Source organism: Salvelinus namaycush, chromosome 22, assembly GCF_016432855.1.
Source record: "Salvelinus namaycush isolate Seneca chromosome 22, SaNama_1.0, whole genome shotgun sequence".
NCBI classification, from domain to species: domain Eukaryota; kingdom Metazoa; phylum Chordata; class Actinopteri; order Salmoniformes; family Salmonidae; genus Salvelinus; species Salvelinus namaycush.
Window position 1 is genome coordinate 10,403,762 of NC_052328.1, and position 19,852 is coordinate 10,423,613.

The 19,852-nt window shown below is 43.6% G+C and overlaps 1 protein-coding gene across 1 annotated transcript in view; it reads left to right on the top strand.

Moving 5' to 3' along the window:
* The window catches only part of LOC120017546 (DNA nucleotidylexotransferase-like), a 160,137-nt gene that overhangs the window by 116,239 nt on the left and 24,046 nt on the right, over nt 1–19,852 (top strand). Inside the window, exons 8-10 of the mRNA XM_038960384.1 lie at nt 8,370–8,472; nt 14,509–14,763; nt 15,431–15,514. Coding sequence (XP_038816312.1) covers nt 8,370–8,472; nt 14,509–14,763; nt 15,431–15,514 — 442 coding nt within the window. The remainder of the gene's footprint in view (nt 1–8,369; nt 8,473–14,508; nt 14,764–15,430; nt 15,515–19,852) is intronic.

Consider the following 19,852-nt stretch of genomic DNA (forward strand, 5'->3'; position numbering starts at 1 on the left):
TGTCCAACGATCCATGGCGGAGTTAGTGACTACAAAAAGACGCCATTACTATTACTCTCTATGTTGACGTTATGTCTGATCTTGCAGACATAAAGTTTAGATAGATGTAATCTAGAGCCAAGCATGTAGACTTTTTATTTAAGGGTACCCTGCTAATGATACACTTGTTGAATTATGCAAGAGAACGCGACAACAATTAATGAGGCAGTCTAGACAGCGCATGTGAGTCCTGGAAGGGTAGACCGAGCAAGTGTTTGGTGGTTGCACCTGTTCCATCCCTTAATATTAATATATTCGTATATGCAAATACACCCTGTGTATTTATGCAAATTCGGCACATACTTTTCTTTATTTTAACACAAAACATATTTATTAAATACCTTATACAATAAGAACATGTATATGAGTGCATTCTACGAAAATAAAAGTGCAATTTGACAATACATTGAACACCTGAATTCCCACCAATATCTCTGAAAATGTTTTATGTGCTGTAATTCAGTCAATATCTGATGGATTATAAAAATTATAAGAGTTTGCATTAATTACAATTGTTTTTCAAACCTTTTAACAATTTCGATGACCGTTGCTACTTTTTCTTCAGTTAGACTAAACATGTGAGCAAGAAATTGTGTCTGCAAGGTATACTTCCCCGCTGTGCTACAGCTGAGCTAGAGAAGCATTAGCATGCCCTGTTGAGCTCTAAATGGCTGTTGTCTAATTCCTCGCCCACTGAATTAGAAACAATGACCTTTTGCTGCAGACTTCTCCCTCTGTTTTTCCTCTCCTTTTTCTCCCTTTGTTGCCCTGCTGCTTTTTCGCTCTGAAAATTCAGATGGCGGCGGAGGTGGCGGCAGCGCACAAGATCAAACTAGGTTCCTTGCCGCGACCAGAGCCTTAAGACACAGGGGCCATTTTGTTCTTGTTCAGCCTCGTTGTTAACTGTGAGATGGGCACTTATGACTGCATGATTTTGGGCACCTGTTGATCAAAACGGGGCAATCAGGAACTGAAAGAAACCTGTGGTTTGCTTCAGTGCCCTGGGCTGACACCAGCAGGGTTATATAGCCACCTAAGCCTAGGTTCTGAGGGGGCTGCTCCTCTGTACAATACCTATGGGATCACAATCAGGAATAACTTTGCTATAACCGTTGAGGGCCAACCAGACCCGGCGCCAGAATAAAGTGACTAAAGGGGCAGTTGAAATCGGTGAGGGGGGCACAATTTTGGCGTGTGCTGCATTGGAATTATATTGAATTCTGCTTATGTCCCGCTATACCACAATAAACATAACGTTCAAATGCAGAGACTCTGAGACCTTGGGCGCTGGCGTGAAATCTGTAACCCATCTCCGTTGCACTGTATCAGCACAATGGACAGCACCCTACACAGTAAAGCAAAGACTATTTGGCAATGAATATAGGCCACAAGATATCATTTTGAAAAGAATAATGTGCAAATGTTGCACAATCCAGATGTGAAAAGCTCTTACAGATTTACCCATGAAGACAGTTGTAATCGCTGCCAAAGGTGCTAATACAAAGTAGTAACTCAGGGGTGTGAATATTTATGTAAATGAGATATTTCTATATTTCATTTTCAATAAATGTGCAAATCCATGTGATATCCATTGTGGCAGTGGCAGATTAACTGGTTAGAGCTAAATAGGCTAATAACACTAATGCCTTTTACAGCTAGCTAAGAAGCTATGTAAACTACTAGTGGTTGGGCCAAGCAGAGTTGAGTGAAGCAGCTTCAACCGTAAACTTGACCCCGTACTTATAAATCGTACAAATCAAAAATGACATGCGGAAGTGTGTCTCATATTTCATGTAGCCTAGCAAGTGTATCTCGTATTTCACGTAGCCTAGCACGCTACTCACGTAGCCAACCACAGATGAGCAGCGTTTTCTCCCCGCTTTTTATGGAAAGGAGTCATACCTAAACGCCCAGTGGCTTTCCATAGCCCCTCTACACACAAACACACACTCTGTTGTGCACTCTGACCATGGTGCTGATACAGCGCAGTGTACTCTTTGCTCCTCTCATGTCTAGTGGAAAAGCCACACTGTTGATGTCATCTGAGCCTGAGAATCTAGTCGAACGGGTGGGTTCCCATGATTTGGAAATTTTCATGATTTGGATATGCTCCGTAGATCATCCTCTCAGGGAAGAAGGTTCCAATTAAAATCAAATCATAGCAGAAGAATAGAGGCCTCCAGATATCTTCTCTGATTGGTTGGTTGAATAAGGTCTTCAGGCCTTGTGGTCCAGAAACAGTTTGCTGAGGTTGCCCTGATAGGAATTGACATATTTCACTCAGCTCATCTGGCATTCAAGGGCACATCTGTGGTAGATACGTCTCAAAGCTTCGGTACATGTCAGATAAGCACGACACGTATACCCATTAATCTATTAAATAGCCTTACAATTAAATTTTTTCTATTCACTTATGTCTGTCTATCTGTTCACTGCCCACATTTCTGCTGACGTTGAGAGGCAGCCATGCTCAGTACGAGTGCTCTTTATTACAAGTCGAAAATGATGATTCTCATAAAAGTGAAGGCTTTGCTGACAACCGAGGCAACAAAAAGAGTGCTTTTGAACTTCATTACACAGCACAAATTGCTTGTTTGAATAATAAAAAAAGTCAAAGCCAATTAATAGGCAAGGCAGGTCACCAGTGATACAAGTCAGTATTCGACATCCATCCATGTCTGAGGACGTCGGAAGATGACATAGAAACCTACCACTAGGGCAACAGTGAGAGCTGTTACCTTCAAGTAGGTTTCGGTTTAGCTAGGGGGTTGTGGATGGGAATGGCAGATGGTCAAAAGCATCTGCCCCTGGTTTGAGAGGTTGCATGTTTGAATCCAGTGATAGAATGTCGTTTTTTACGCTTTTGATTTAAGCCTACCCCAAACCTTAACCCTTACCATAATCATTCAAAGTTAATTCCTAACAATAGGAATTCAGAGTTAATGCCTGAACTTAACCCTAACCTTAATTTTAATTTGTAAATGCCGAAATGTAACCTTAAACACTACAACATTTCAGGTTTGGAGCAAATTCTAAATTTTGAGAAACGTGGATGAACGTCTAATTCTGCTGTGAGTCTGTGAGAACTTGTTGAAAGGCTCCCTGCTCCTAATGCTATGGCTGCCATGTAACAGGTATCCAGTGTTACTAAAGATTTTCTCCTTTAATTATTTCCTGCTTTCGCTGACTGGTGACAATAGTCTTAAAGTGTCACTCTAGTCTCCTCTTCATCTCATTTAACAACTGATTTACCGGTATGTCATGACATATAGTGCTTTCAGAAAGTATTCACACCCCTTGACTTGTTGTTGTATTACAGCCTGAATTTAGAATGGATTAAATTGAGACGTTTTGTCACTGGCCTATGCACAATACCCCATAATGTCAAAGTAGAACCATGATTTTTGAAATGTTTATTCATTAAAAATGAAAGCAGAAATCTTTTGAGTCAGTAAGTATTCAACTCCTTTGTCTTGGCCGTACATAATAAGTTGCATGGACTCGCTCTGTGTGCAATAATAGTGTTTAATATGATTTGTAATAATGGCGCCAGAGAGGATGGCTGACATTTTATGGGCTCTTAACCAACCGTGTTATTTTGATTGTTTTTTCATATTGTTTGTAACTTATTTTGTACATAATGTTGCTGCTACCGTCTCTTATGACCGAAAATGGCTTCTGGACATCAGAACAGCGATTACTCACTTTGAATTGGATGAATATTTTTTCTTTAATGAGTCGAACGAGAGGGATTTACTCCAGACACCCAAACAGGCCCACATCCCCGTCATTCGCAGGAGAAAGTGACGGAGGTTTCACGGAAGGAGATTGGAGTGCCTTGTGAGGATCGGGCGACGAGTGGCTAATCTGCCTTTGCCATCGGTACTATTGGCCAACGTTCAATCGCTGGATAATAAAATGAACAACCTAAAAGCACGGGACATTGAAAACTAATATCTTATGTTTCACAGAGCCGTGGCTGAATGACGACACCAATAGCATACATCTGACGTGTTATACACTGTACCGGCAGGATAGAACAGCAGCCTCTGGTAAGACCAGGGGTGATGGTCCATGTATACTTGTAAACAACAGCTGGTGCACGATATCGAAGGAAGTCTCAAGGTTTTACTCGCCTGAGGTAGAGTATCTCATGATAAACTGTAGACCACACTATCTACCAAGAGAGTTTTCATCCATATGCTTCATAGCTGTCTATTTACCACCACAAACGTATGCTGACACTAAGACCACACTCAATGAGCTGTATATGGCTATAAGTAAACAGGAAAATGTTCATCAAGAGGCGGTGTTCCTAGTGGCTGAAATCCATTCTACCTCATTTCTACCAGCATGTTAAATGTGCAACCACAAGGAAAAAAACTCTAGACCACCTTTACTCCACACACAGAGACGCATACAATGCTCACCCTCACCCTCCATTTGGCAAATCTGACCATAATTATTTCCTCCTGATTCCTGCGTACAAGCAAACATTTAAGCAGGAAACACCAGTGACTCGGTCAGTAAAAAAGTGGTCAGATGAAGCAGCTACAGGACTGTTTTGCAAGTACAGACTGGAATATGTTCTGGGATTCTTCCGATGACATTGAGGAGTACACCACATCAGTCACTGGCTTAATCAATAAGCGCATCGATGATGTCGTCCCCACAGTGACTGAACGTACATACCCATAAGCCATGGATTACAGGCAACATTCGCACTGAGCTAAAGGGTAGAGCTGCCGCTTTCAAGGAGTGTGACTCTAACCCGGAAGCTTATAAGAAATCCCGCTATTCCCTCTGATGAACCATTAAACAGGCAAAGCGTCAACTCAGGACAAAGATCAAATCATACTACACCGGCTCCGATGCTTCTCGGATGTGGCAGGACTTGCAAACTATTACAGACTACAAAGGGAAGCACAGCCGAGAGCAGCCCAGTGTAACGAGCCTACCAGACAAGCTAAATTACTTCTATGCTCGCTTCGAGGCAAGTAACACTGAAACATGCATGAGAGGATCAGTTGTTCTGGACGACTGTGTGATCATGAACTCCGCAGCCGAGATACCTTTAAACAGGTCAACATTCACAAGACCGCAGGGCCAGACAGATTACCAAGACGTGTACTCTGAGCATGTGCTGACCAACTGGCAAGTGTCTTCACTGACATTTTCAACCTCTCCATGTCTGAGTCTGTAATACCAACATGTTTCAAGCATACCACCATAGTCCCTGTGCCCAAGACCACTAAGGTAACCTGCCTAAATAACTACAGACCCGTAGCACTCATGTCTGTAGCCATGACGTTCTTTGAAAGGCTGTTCATGGCTCACATCAACACCATTATCCAAGAAACCCTAGACCCACCCTAATTTGCATACCACCCCAACAGATCCACAGATGACGCAATCTTTATTGCACTCCACACTGCCCTTTCCCACCTGGACAAAAGGAACACCTATGTGAGAATGCTATTCATTGACTACAGCTCAGCGTTCAACAACATAGTGCCCTCAAAGCTCATCACTAAGGTAAGGACCCTGGGACTAAACACCTCCTTCTGCAATTGGATCCTTGACTTCCTGACGGGCCGCCCCCAGGTGGTAAGGGTAGGTAACAACACATCTGCCACGCTGATCCTCAACATGGGGGCCCCTCAGGGGTGCGTGCTCAGTCCCATTCTGTACTCCCTTTTTACTCATGACTGCACGGCCAGGCACGACTCCAACACCATCATTAAGGTTGCCGATGACGCAACAGTGGTAGGCCTGATCACCGACAACAATGAGACAGCCTATAGGGAGGAGGTCAGAGACCTGGCAGTGTGGTGCAAGGACAACAATCTCTCCCTCAATATGATCAAGACAAAGGAGATGATTGTGACCTACAGGAAAAGTAGGACCGAGCACGCCCCCATTCTCATCGATGGGCTGTAGTGGAGCAGGTTGAGAGCTTCAAGTTCCTTGGTGTCCACATCACCAACAAACTAACATGGTCCAAGCATGGTCCAAGACAGTCATGAAGAGAGCACAACAAAACCTACTCAGGAGATTTGGCATGGGTCCTCAGATCCTCAAAAGGTTCTACAGCTGCACCACCGAGTGCCTCCTGACTGGTTCCATCACTGCCTGGTATGGCAACTGCTCGGCCTCCGACCGCAAGGCACTACAGAGGGTAGTGCGTATGGCCCAGTACATCACTAAGGCCAAGCATCCTGCCATCCAGGACCTCTATTCCAGGCGGTGTCAGAGGAGGGCCCTAAAAATTGTCAAAGACTCCAGCCACCCTAGTCATAGACCGTTCTCTCTGCTACCGCACGGCAAGTGGTACTGGAGCGCCAAGTCTAGGTCCAAGTGTCACGCCCTGACCATAGAGAGCCTTTTTATTCTCTATTTTGGTTAGGTTGGGGTGTGACTACGGTGGGTAATCTAGGTTGTTTTGTTAGCCTGGTATGGTTCCCAATCAGAGGCAGCTGTTTAGCGTTGTCTCTGATTGGGGATCATACTTAGGCAGCCATTTTCCCCACTGTTTTTTTGTAGGATCTTGTTTATGTGTAGTTGCCTGTGAGCACTCCATAGCTTCACGTGTCATTTGCTCTTTATTGTTTTTTTGCGTTTCACGAATAAAAAGATGTGGAACCCATATCACGCTGCGCCTTGGTCCGAATGTTATTTCGACAACCGTGACACCAAGAGGCTTTTAAACAGCTCCTACCCCCAAGCCATACGACTCCTGAACATCTAATCAAATGGCTACCCAGACTATTTGAATTGCCCCCTCCCTTTACACTGCTGCTACTCTCTGTTATTATCTATGCATAGTCACTTTAATAACTCTACCTACATGTACATAAACTCAGCAAAAAACGAAACGTCCTCTCGCTGTCAACTGCGTTTATTTTCAGCAAACTTAACATGTGTAAATATTTGTATGAACATAACAACATTCAACAACTGAGACATAAAATGAACAAGTTTCACAGACATGTGACAAACATAAATGGAATAATGTGTCCCTGAACAAGGGAGGGGGGTCAAAATCATAAGTAACAGTCATAACCTAATTGTGGCCACCAGCTGCATTAAGTACTGCAGTGCATCTCCTCCTCATGGACTGCACCAGATTTATCAGTTCTTGCTGTGAGATGTTACCCCACTCTTCCACCAAGGCACCTGCAAGTTCCCAGACATTTCTGGGAACCCTCCGATCCAACAGGTCCCAGACGTGCTCAAATTGGATTGAGATCAGAACACTGACATTCCTGTCTTGCAGGAAATCACGCACAGATTGAGCAGTACGGCTGGTGGCATTGTCATGCTGGAGGGTCATGTCAGGATGAGCCTGCAGGAAGGGTACCACATGAGGGAGGAGGATGTCTTCTCTGTAACGTTCGGCGTTGATATTGCCTGCAATGACTACTTCATGTCTGTACCCCACACATACAATTATCTGTAAGGTCTCAGTCGAGCATTGAATTTCAGACACATATTCAACCACAAAGACCAGGAAGGCTTTCCAGTGCCTCACAAAGAAGGGTATCTGTTGGTAGATGAGTAAAAAATAAAAAAGCAGACATTGACTATCCCTTTCACCCCCAGTCAGCAGTACAAAGATACAGTTGTCCTTCTTAACTCAGTTGCCTGAGACCAATGTAAACAGTTACACAGTTTAACGACTGTGATAGGTGATAGCAGAGGATGGATCAACAACATTGTAGTTACTCCACAATATTAACATAAATTACAATGAAAAGAAGGAAGACTGTACCAAAAAATAAAATATTCCAAAACATGCATCCTGTTTGCAATAAGGCACTAAAGTAAAACTGCAAAAAAATGTGGTGAAGAAATTTGCTTTATGTCCTGAATACAAAGCATTATATTTGGGGCAAATCCAACACAACACATCACTGACACTCTTCATATTTTCAAGCATGGTGGTGGCTGCATCATGTTAGGAGTATGCTTGTCATTGTCAAGGACAACGGAGTGTCTTTATGATTAAAATAAACAGAATATAGTTAAGCACAGGCAAAGTCCTAGCGGAAACTGGTTCAGTCTGCTTCCCAATAGACACTGGGAGACAAAACGTTCCTCTTTTTGTTCTCTATTTTTCCTCAAGGAAGGGGGGGGCTGATGACATCACGGACAGGGGAGGCTGATGGCATCACGCAATCCCAAATAGAAAAACTCTTTGAATGCCCTTGCAGTTGTGCCTAAATAACACTATTTGCTCAAAACATATTTTATTTACCCTTTAGTTTGTGGGGTTAGGGTTAGGGTTAAAATTGATGGAGGACGTCTTTAAGTCACTTTCTGTCCCACAGGGGGAAGGAGTACGGGCACGATGTGGACTTCCTGTTGACCGTGCCTGAGATGGGAAAAGAGGAGGGGCTACTGCTTCGTGTGATCGACAGACTTAGAGACCAGGTAAGTTTGTGTACTACGGCGTACATAAAAATCTCAATGTAATCCAACATTTTTTGCAATTATACACGATATACAGTACAAAAAGAAATATCAGAAAGAAGAAGGTAGATAGAAGGTTACAGACTGGTTACTTACTCTTTACCAAGATCAATAGTAAAAAAAAAAAGCGCAGCTCAGTGATGTTTGGATTATGGCATCCTCAACGGTTTTAAGACATTGAGTGGAGTTTCGAGTTTCAATTCAGTAAAGGTTGGAGTGTGGAGTTACGGTAAAGGTTGACTCTACCTTAGAGTCTGTTTTATTATAAAGGTCAATTCTACTTCCTTGCATCCTTGAAATGTCAAGACATCAAACTAATAGTTGAAAAGAGCGTAAAACCCTTGATAGCAGCTTACTCAGTGCTGACAAAGAACAAATGTTTTGTCTCCCACAAGGTATGGAAATTGTGATTCCTCCCTCCACCATCCTAGTGCACACAAACTACCGCAGCGACAGAGAATGATGTGCCTAACCCTCTTAAACATAAGTGAAATCATTCTATTCAGACACAGAATTTTCAGAAAAATTATGAAAATAATGATCACCAAGTACAATAGACAAAGATTACGAAAGTCTATCCCCTGTTTGTAGAGTTGAAGGTAATAAGAGTAGAGGAGAAGACGAGAGGGACGAGGCGAATTGGGTTAGTGACCTACAGTGTGGAGAGGGAGAAAATGATTGGAGGAGAGGATGATTACAGAGCCAAGTGCATATGAGTTGACATGTAAGGAGGCAATAAAATAAAATTCACACCAATATCGAGGGCCTTGTTCAAGGAAAATTATTACAATTTGGCCTTAGTTTATACAGTTTGAGAGAGAGACAGCGAGAAGTGAGACAGCGAGAGAGAGAAGTGAGACAGCGAGAGAGAGAGAGAGAGAGAGAGAGAGAGAGAGAGAGAGAGAGAGAGAGAGAGAGAGGGAGAGGGAGGGAGGGAGGGAGGGAGGGAGGGAGGGAGGGAGGGAGGGAGGGAGGGAGGGAGGGAGAAAGAGATGGGGTGGGCTGAGACAGTCATCCCTCCTCAATGGATGTCGCGTTGGAGAGGCTAAAAAGAGAGGAGTGTTTGATGAAGAGCAGGGCTGCGGGTCTTGCTGCAGGCCTCTCTTTGTCATCGCTGCCTGTGTTTAAAAATAAATCTCCCTCCCTCCTTCCACCCCTTCCATCCGCCCCCAGCCTTCATTTGCTTCAGAAGGCCATCCTGCTGATAATTACCTCCTATACTAATGTGTGCCCTCTTATGCACGCACGCACGCACGCACGCACGCCCGCCCGCCCACACACACACACACACACACACACACACACACACACACACACACACACACACACACACACACACACACACACACACACACACACACACACACACACACACACACACACACACACACACACACACACACACACACACAGGTCTAAGGTCTACAAAACTTGCTGATGGTTACTGCTGGTTCTTCCCACCCTTGGGTGAGGAGAAGAGAGTGGAGGGTGGGAAGGAACTAACTTCCCCATAATGGGTCCCTTGGCACGGCGGAAGAATGTGACGAGTCCACGGGGAAGGGAACACCAGAGACCGTGATTAAGTGGAGGTAGCAGAGGTCGACTCTAAGTCGTGTAACCTTGTCATCTGTGATCTGGTCCTCCGGGGGCCACATGTCTTTGCCGAGGCCGAATATCATGGCAATTTTTTCAACTTTAGCCTGGGGGAGGCAAAAATACATCTATCTGGAAATGTCCTTGTTAAAAGGGGGCTTCATCATTTTTTCTGTTGGTTATGAAAGTATAACTTGGGGGCACGAGCAAGATCAGCCAGACTTTTCTATAGTAGACGGATGAGATGCAGCTATTTGCCCTGGTAGTAGCAACAGAGAACGTGAGAGAGCGATGCCTCATCCACCATACACTAATCATCTGCTCTAACTGTCCGGGTGGTGGTTGTAGATGAATTGCCATGGTAGTACACGCTTGCTATTTTTTGCCTTCCTAACACAGAAGGCTATCATGTCCTACCACCAGCGGGTGAGCAAAGTTTGCCGCTTATGACGAGATTTGCATCTCTGGTGGGTTGATTTGCATCTAAAAGCGGCCCCCCACCAGTAAAGCCGGTGAGCAAGTCTGCTGTCGGCACACCAGAATCGTATCGGAAGGCCACCTGCCTGCTGCTTGCTCGTTGCTAACTGGCTAAATTGAGTACTGATGTAATGATATTATATGATTCTGGATATATTGGACCAGGGGCTGCATGAATTAGTTATGTTGTGGGATTTGAGTCACGTAAACTGTAAGCTGTGAGGTTAGGACCTTTATGTACGGTAGATTTGCCTTCTGGTTGAATAACCCATTCAATGAGAGACTATGACCGATCACCATGATACTGGGGTTAATGGAAAGTCAGAGACATTTTTTGGGGATGAATAAAATCACAATCGATGCAGCCCAGTCGGCAGTCGTTTATTCGCTGTCCCGCTATATTTAGAATGGTGAAGTTATGGCTTGGCGTGGCATTTTATTTCCATGACGATTTCCAAATGTCCACGAGTGCCTGTTACCATCTAGTAGGCTCGCAACAAGCTAGAGCAATGGGGATGAGGTTGAGGATGGGCTTAAACCGCAAGCTAGGGCTCCAAGCATTGAGGGTTCAATCCCAGTACAAAAGTTAATCATTTTGTAACTTTTGTTTTTCTGTTTTAACCCTATCCCAAACCTTAAACCTAACCTTATGTCTCCATTTGCTATGGATGTTGTGTTGCCAAAAAGAGAACTGCAGCTGTTTGTTTTACTTGTACTGACATTGGATGAACACACACGCACACACACACGCACACGCACACGCACACGCACACACACACACACACACACACACACATTATATCCCCCCTACCCCCACAAACACACATACAGACTTTAAAAAAAGTATTCACTTTAATTTCAGCAATCAGACCGGACCGTTCCGGTAAAGCTCTGAATCAAAGGAAAGCACAGTTCAAACACAGCCTACTAACACACGCTAATCTGGGGCTTGAAGGGAGGGTTTGAAGTCTCTCGCTCTGAGCCAATATGACATTAGATCACAGCAGCCCGTGTCCTGTGGCCATGGTGGCAGCCTGCTTGTCAGCTGTTTGTCACACACTTGAAAAGTACGAAAGCAAAATAAATAAGAAAAAACGCTGACCTTTTAGATCACATTTGACAAGCCACAGAATTACATCAATTGCGTTTGTGTTGTTGTTTTTTCTCTCCGAAAGGCACAGCTTAACTTCCTTCAAAGATGAACTCCCTGCAACACGTCCGCCTCTGTAATTCCCTCTGTAAACAGTTATGGTGAAATAAGCTTACTTTGGGATGCTTGCTGACATTACCTGCTGTGTAGGAGATGATTACAGCACTGCGTCGCGCTAAACAGCCCTCAGCGCTGCCGAGACGGAAACTTTTAAGACGTCCCCTTTTTTAACGGTGGATTTGTGCATGTGTGGCCGGAGGCTTCATTAAATGAAGGGCCCCCGTGTTCAGACACTTAATGGTCTGTAAAACTGTTGCCTACTCATTAATCCTTTGGCTCAAGGCATCCTTACTGATTCAAAGCTCAAAAGGAAGGAAATGTACAGCCAGAAAGGGACAGAAATATCTCGTGGTGTATGAATAAGTGGCCTACATTAAAGCGTTTTAAAATATGTACGTTTCTCTTCATCAACCGACTTGTGACAGGAAATTGCCTAGGCTATACATTTTGATGCAAGATTGTTTTTAATCCGTATTTAAGTCATATTTGTAACGAACGTCTACTTCGTCCTCCTCCTCAGATGAGGAGAGGAGAGAAGGATCAGATGACCAAAATGCAGCGTTGTAATTAGACATGATATTTATTAAACAAGGACGAAAACAAACACGAAAATATACTTGAAGAATTTACAAAACAACAAACGAAGTAGACAGACCTGGACTACGAACTTACACGTAACGAAGAACGAACGAACAAGTACTGACTACAAACAAAACGAACGAACGATACAGTCCCGTATGGTGCAACAAACACAGACACAGGAAACAACCACCCACAACAAACAATGTGAAAACACCTACCTTAATATGGCTCTCAATCAGAGGAAATTAAAACCACCTGCCTCTAATTGAGAGCCATATCAGGTCACCCTTTAACCAACATAGAAACACATAACATAGACTACCCACCCAAACTCACGCCCTGACCGTCAAACACATACAAAATAACAGAAAACCGGTCAGGAACGTGACAATATTACAGCTGCTTTTGCTTCATAATCTATGTGGAATGTAGGTAGTGAGGATGTTGGTAGTGTGAACGATCATGTATTCAGTATGTGAAAGAGTTGGAGGATTTCTAATCTGTTCCTATCCTAGTGGGAAGTGAATGGTTGGTTCTTGGTTCTACTCCGTGTTGCTCAGTTGGTAGAGCATGGCCCTTGCAATGCCAGGGTTGTGGGTTCGATTCCCACAGTGGACCAGTACAAAAATGTATGCACTCACTACTGTAAGTCTCTCTGGATAAGAGCCTCTGCTAAATGATCAAAATGTTAATGTCCCTCCAATGTCATCAGTTAATGACTCAGTCGTCATCTCCTCTCCCAATGCCCTCTGGGAAATGCTGTTCGGAAAGTACCGGCTCAGTAGTGTTTGCCTCTTGATTGACCTCAGTGTCTTGGTTGGACAGGAGGAGTGGTTAGAGCTGCACTTTCTCCTGCCATTATTGCTCTTTAAAGGGGCAATCAGGAGTTGCTACATCCAATAACATGTACCCATTGAATCTTAAAGAATATAGCTTATAAATGCCTCATGAGCTTAGTTCAACTGTCCTTCCCCATCTGAACCCAAAATATAAGCTTGTATTACTCTAATGTTTGTAATCAAAGAAAATGTAAACAAACACTACAGCAAGGATATATGCCTCAAAACATGGGTAAAACTATCATTTTGATTTCATGGATGGCCAATGCTTGAATTCATAGCTCTGTCTATGAATTTGAGAGTGGTTCAATTTATCCAGCCTCATCCCTCAGATTTTTACCAAACAAGGGGTGGGGAGGCTGCTTTGTTATTATTTCTACTGCTGATTGCCGTTTTAAGAAGAGCCTGGCAGATTTATGGGCAGCAAGAGGAACACAGCATCCCCACAATTACTGTGGGTGCTGGAATTAAATTGACAATTTGTAATGTTAATCTCCTTAGCGCTCCTGAACTGGGGAAGCTACATAACCACCCGGGCCAAAGCCCAGAGGAAATCAATCCTCTTCCTGCTACTGCCTACTCTCCACTATCTGTCCCCCATCTCATCTTATCTACTCAGCTCCCGCTCTCCCTTTTCTCTTATCCAACCGTATCTCTCCCTATATATCTCTTTCTTCTCTGTTGTCATCCCTCAACCATGTTTCTCTTTCTTTTTATATCTCCCACTCTCTCTCTCTTTTTCTAATATCTCTCACCCAATTTGTTCTCTCTCGCTCTCTCTCTCTTCTTGTCTCCGTTACTTTCTTTCTGCTTAAAAGGAATGTCTTACTTGGGGGTGATTTTATTTTCCATGAAGTGGAACCGTGTGCCAGTGAGTCAGACTGGCCCCCTATTGTTCGGGATTTTGAAGGTTGTTATTTAGTTGGGATCTCACAGTTGGCTTATTTAACTCAGTTGCAGACCATAAACTGGTGGCAGTTCTAGACATCTGTTTCTAATGGTTCCAGATGTTTCATGTTACTTGGCTTACCTAACAGCCCTGTGATTAAACTTGCTTGATTTTCAGGCAATTTTTATTTTGATATTTGCATAATGATATGCTTCTACCGTGAGGCTATATAGAAATGTGCAAATTCACAACTCAATATTCATAATAAAATACATCAGGCACTGAAGTACAGTAGCAGCATAAAATGTACAATGTCAATACCTATATTAAATGTATAATGTCAATATTTATTTTATTATATAACAGTGCCTCTATGTCCACAGTTATTAATATTATCTCCTCACAAGGGTATTCTGCTATACTGTGAGCACCAGGGCTCCACCTTTGACATGAGCAAGCTGCCTAGTCGCAGGTTCGAGGCCATGGACCACTTCGAGAAGTGCTTCCTGATCCTGAGACTGGAGGAGGGACAGATGGAGGGGGATGGAGGGCTGCAGAAGGACCCAGGGGAGAGCAGGGGCTGGAGGGCCGTACGGGTGGACCTGGTGGCCCCACCTGTTGACCGCTATGCCTTTGCCCTCCTGGGCTGGACCGGCTCCAGGGTAGGCATGAATCAAATTCATGTAAAATTCATGAGGATGCCAAGACATCCACATTCATTCCTCCATTGACTAAAACCATAACAAAAACAAGCTTGGTGGAGATTTCCTTATTCAATCTTGTTCTGAGGGCAACGATTCACATTAGTTTCTGCTCTCGAGGCAGAGCTGCTCTCAGGACACGTTTGAATAAGGAAAAATTCAATTTGGGGAAAAAAATGATCCAATTCACGTAGCGCTCGACAGAGTAGTCAATAACCCCCCAAAAAACATTGATGATGAGAAATACATACATAGCAATGGGAAGTAGGGGTGCTGAGGGTGCCGCATTACCCCCTGTAAAATCTGAATTAAAAACAAATCTAGTTTTAAAAAAGTAATAATAAAAATGCATAAAAAATTCACAAAATTTGTGTACTGTTCCTTTTCTAGTCCTGCATGAGCGGACTGATATAGCCGTCTGTAGCGGCTATAAAAATTGCAGCACCCCCACCCCCAAACATCTTCCCGCAGCTATGAATGAATACATAGCTAAATCCCAGGAACTGATCTAATATGGCAGACGTCTTACTGTTGAGGAATAAAGTAAACCGAGGGTGGCGGAAAAGGGAGATCAATTAAATGAAAAAGGATAAGAAGAGATATGAATTGTGATTATATTCTTCCACAGCAGTTTGAGAGAGATCTGAGGAGGTTTGCCAGGAAGGAGAGGGGGATGTGTCTTGACAACCACGCCCTGTATGACAAAACCAAGGTACTGTTTGTTCCCTCAGATAGTGTAATGGTAGTTCTCCTCCTCTTCAACCGAAGAGGAGGAGTAGTGATTGAACCAAGGCGCAGCGGGTTGTGATGACATATTTATTTACAGAAAAGACGAAAATACGAACTTGACTATAAACTAACAAAACAACAAAACGGAGTAGACAAACCTGGACATGCGAACATACATAAAACGCAGAACTCACGAACAGGAAAATGACTACACAAAAGACCGAACTTACAAACAAACCGAACAGTCCCGTATGGTGCGACAAACACTGACACAGGAGACAACCACCCACAACGAACACTGTGAAACAACCTACCTAAATATGACTCTCAATTAGAGGAACGCAAAACACCTGCCTCTAATTAAGAGCCATACCAGGCAACCCTTAAACCAACATAGAAACAGAAAACATAGAATGCCCACCCAAACTCACGTCCTGACCAACTAACACATACAACAAACTAACAGAAATAGGTCAGGAACGTGACAGATAGACTGCAACTAGAATACAAGGTGCAGCCATTTGTTTTAGACCAGTTCTGTCCCAACCTTGGTGATGCTCAATATATCTTTCCTATTTTTTAAGTCACCTACTGTTGTGCAAGTACAACAGCTGTGCCTGTATTTCTGTGTGCTTTTGCAAACATATTGAAAACATGTGGAAACCAAGCTTGAGCTTATTCTGAGAGTAAACTGAACGAGAGCAGCAACTCCATGAAGTCATTCAAATTTCCCCTCACTTGATCCTGGTAGAAATTCTTTAGAGAGAGAGAGAGAGAGTGTGAGAGAGAGAGAGAGCAGTCCTTGCACTGCATAGTACTGAGTCAAAACGTCTATCTGTGGTTTTGTGCAGAGTGCAGTTTCAGGTGGGATTTGCACAAAAGTTTAGCCTCCGCACACAGTGCGTGTTTATGAATTTAGGTGGTGAATTACAGCAAATCCCTTGTCCTCAAAGGTTATTGGAGGGATTAGGCTTGGGTGTTAGAATACGTGGGCTGGGGATACACAGACACATTATCTTAAATTATTTGATGCCTCCTCTGAGTGAGCAGAAACTCAATATTGGCGTGAGGACAAACATTTTCTTTTGCTTGCTGTGAGGGGCCATGATGCGCCACACACACACATGCACGCACACGTACATACGAAGGCACGCACACAGAAAAAAACACACATGCACAAACACGCGTGCGTACAAATGCACACGCAGACAGATGCACGCACGCACATCAGCAATACACACACACCCATTCTAAAATACACACTAAAACAAGAAGCAATCTAAAATAATCCGCTTTGCCGTTATAAGTGAATAAAATCCATCTAAACAGTTTCATTATATCTGGTAGAAGCTTGTTAGGTGAAGTTAATTTCACTGGGAAGCACGAGGTTCATTTAGACATTTACAAATGTGTTCAATTGCATCTCAGTTTCAGCCAACCGATTGATCTGATATCCGTTTACATCTCGCTAGACTTCAAATCACATTAACCCCTCACTTGCCCACACATCAAGACCTTATTACACTCAGTTTAAGGACAATATCCCATTTGTTTGGATTCAAGATGTAATTAGTCCTTTTCTCACAGAGGGTTACTGTTATTACTCTGTTACTACTGCACTATAAGCTACATACTACGGTGTGAAGTTGTGGTAGATACATTTTGAATCAGGGTGCTTCATTTTTCAACCACTTAAAGGGAAACTTCAAAATGTTTCAACTTCATATTCATAGTCATCATCTCCGGCACCACCCCAACATCGTCAACCAATGAGCAGACAATTAGAAGGCAATTAGTAGGCAATGCCTACTCATGATTGGTTAAAACCACATGATGCACACAACTGACGTCATTGGAAACACTTATCTTTCTCAACATATTTTTTTACTACAAAACTTAGAAACCATTTTCACGTATGTTGATGTTGGGGTGCTGCTGGAGATGATGAATATGAAGTTGAAACATTTTGAAGTTTCTCTTTAAGTAGCTGAACAATAAAACACACGTATTCAAAATATATCTTTCCCTTTAAGGGTCATCCTAAAGCTTACCCTAAATTCCCTCTGAACAAATATAACATAAGATAATGTGTCACAGTCTCAGCTGACAGGTTGTGCATACACTTAGCCCTGCTAAAAGCATGGTATCCTGAAGATATGCATCTCATCTCATGTACATTTACAGGGCCGGGGGGGGGGGGGGGGGGGGGGGGGGGGCATCTTGAGGAGTGAATGGAGCGGGACAGGGGTGCCAGGAATGTCACTGACCTGTCACCACAACGTTCCCATAACCCCCTCCCTGGGGAACAGGGGTCAGGACATAAAGAGAGCAGGGTGGCAGCTTTATGACACATATTGTACAGACGCTGCCATCTCAGATGTTGTTTATTCAAACACAAGGACAGAGAGAAGCACACAGGCTGTGCAGTGAACCGTGTGCTGGGAGGATATGAGTGATCCGATCACATACATTTACACTCACAAGGAGATCTGGGATCTGGTGGGATGGAGTGTATGGTTGAGTTTTCGAGTTTAACGAGGAAAGCGTTGTGAACATTTTGATAAATTGAGATGTTTTTGTTATGTGCATGCACATGTGTGTGCACGTATGTATGCATGTACAGTATATATACACACACACACACACACACACACACACACACACACACACACACACACACACACACACACACACACACACACACACACACACACACACACCTCACTTATTTAGGCTCACTTTGACACAGACTGCAGTTTCACTGCTAGTTTCAAGGTCGGCAGATCACTTAAAAGGGTATAGGTTCTGACGGAATCATTCAACAGTGGTTTTCAGCTCTCCGCTCCACATTGCAGCCATAATTAAGGTAATGAAGATCAATTAACTGTCTAAGTCACCGTGCTGCCTCCAACTCCATAGATAATTGATCATTCTTTCTGTTCTTCTGTTCGCGCCAGGCAGGGAGGAGTGGTCCCTCTCTGTCCGGCCCTCGTCACTGTTGAAAAGCCCTCATTAATTTGATCAACGTATGGCCGCCACTGCTCAGATAATGGGACTTTTATCTTTGTGGCCGTCCTAATTGACCAATCTTTTCCCAGTGAGTCGGTGCTCTGCATCTGACTTGTGGCAAGACAAAATGGGAGATATGGGAATGGGCTGATTGGGAGGGAGGGGGGGTTTCGGAGCGAGGGGGGTTACTTGTCGCCGCCCAACCATTGAAGCCCAAGCACGGTCATTTAGAGGACTTTTATCTTGTCATGTGCTTCAAAGAGCCCTCGCTGCATGGATGCACGACTTTCTCTGTCTCACTGTAACATGTAATATGGTTTAAAAAAAATATGTCTCAACACACTAATGATCCACTCCCAATTAAGGAAGGAGTTTCAGGGGAATAACCTGGAGAATGAGAGTAAATGCCTTTCAAGACAGCTTGTCATAAGGCAGTAGCAATAACTTGCAGTTTGACTTACTATACAAACATCACAGAGTACTACAGTCCTGTGTGGTTCAGTTCGTAGAGCATGGCGCTTGCACCGCCAAGGATTGTGGGTTCGATTCCCGCTGGGTCCACCCATGCAAAAAAAATTATGCACGCATGACTGTAATTCATTTTGAATAAAAGTGTCTTCTAAATGGCGTATTATTATACATATTACAGTCATTCTGAACAGTGTCCATATTAGGACAGAGACATACTCCCAAGGCCTCAGATCAATATAGTGGTACTGCAGCTCTATTTAAAGCATACATTAGCCCAGTATGTGAGTGAGGGCCTGTGCTCTATGGGAGCGGAGAGCGGGGAGTTGGGGTGAGCGTCTGTCCTCTGCTGTTAGGCTGAAGGTGTGGGATAATTAATATGTGTTGTGGGCTTGATGAATGAGGACAGGTGGAGGATTTCATCAGGCCCAGACTTACTGACCCCTTCCCCGAGCAGGAGGGCTCCATGACCTGTCCAACACCTCCTAAACACAGCCCTCTACTGCACGGTGTACCCTTGAAATTCCCTGCGTGTGAGACTATGTGTGCGTGAGCTAGAGTGCGTAAGTGTAAAGAAAAGTATGAGTATTTGCGGGTACAAATGCATATGCAAATGTGTTTCTCTACTGTATGTGCTAGTGTGTAAGTATGAATGTATGCTGCATAAGTAATGTATGTGTGATTATTACTATATATCAGTATGTGAGTCCCTTTGTGTGTGTGTGTGTGTGTGTGTGTGTGTGTGTGTGTGTGTGTGTGTTTGTGCTGTCATGCAGTGTGTGTGCGTGTGCGTGTGTGTGAAGAAGTATCTCACAGAGGGTAATTACTCAAAGCCAAATGTAAC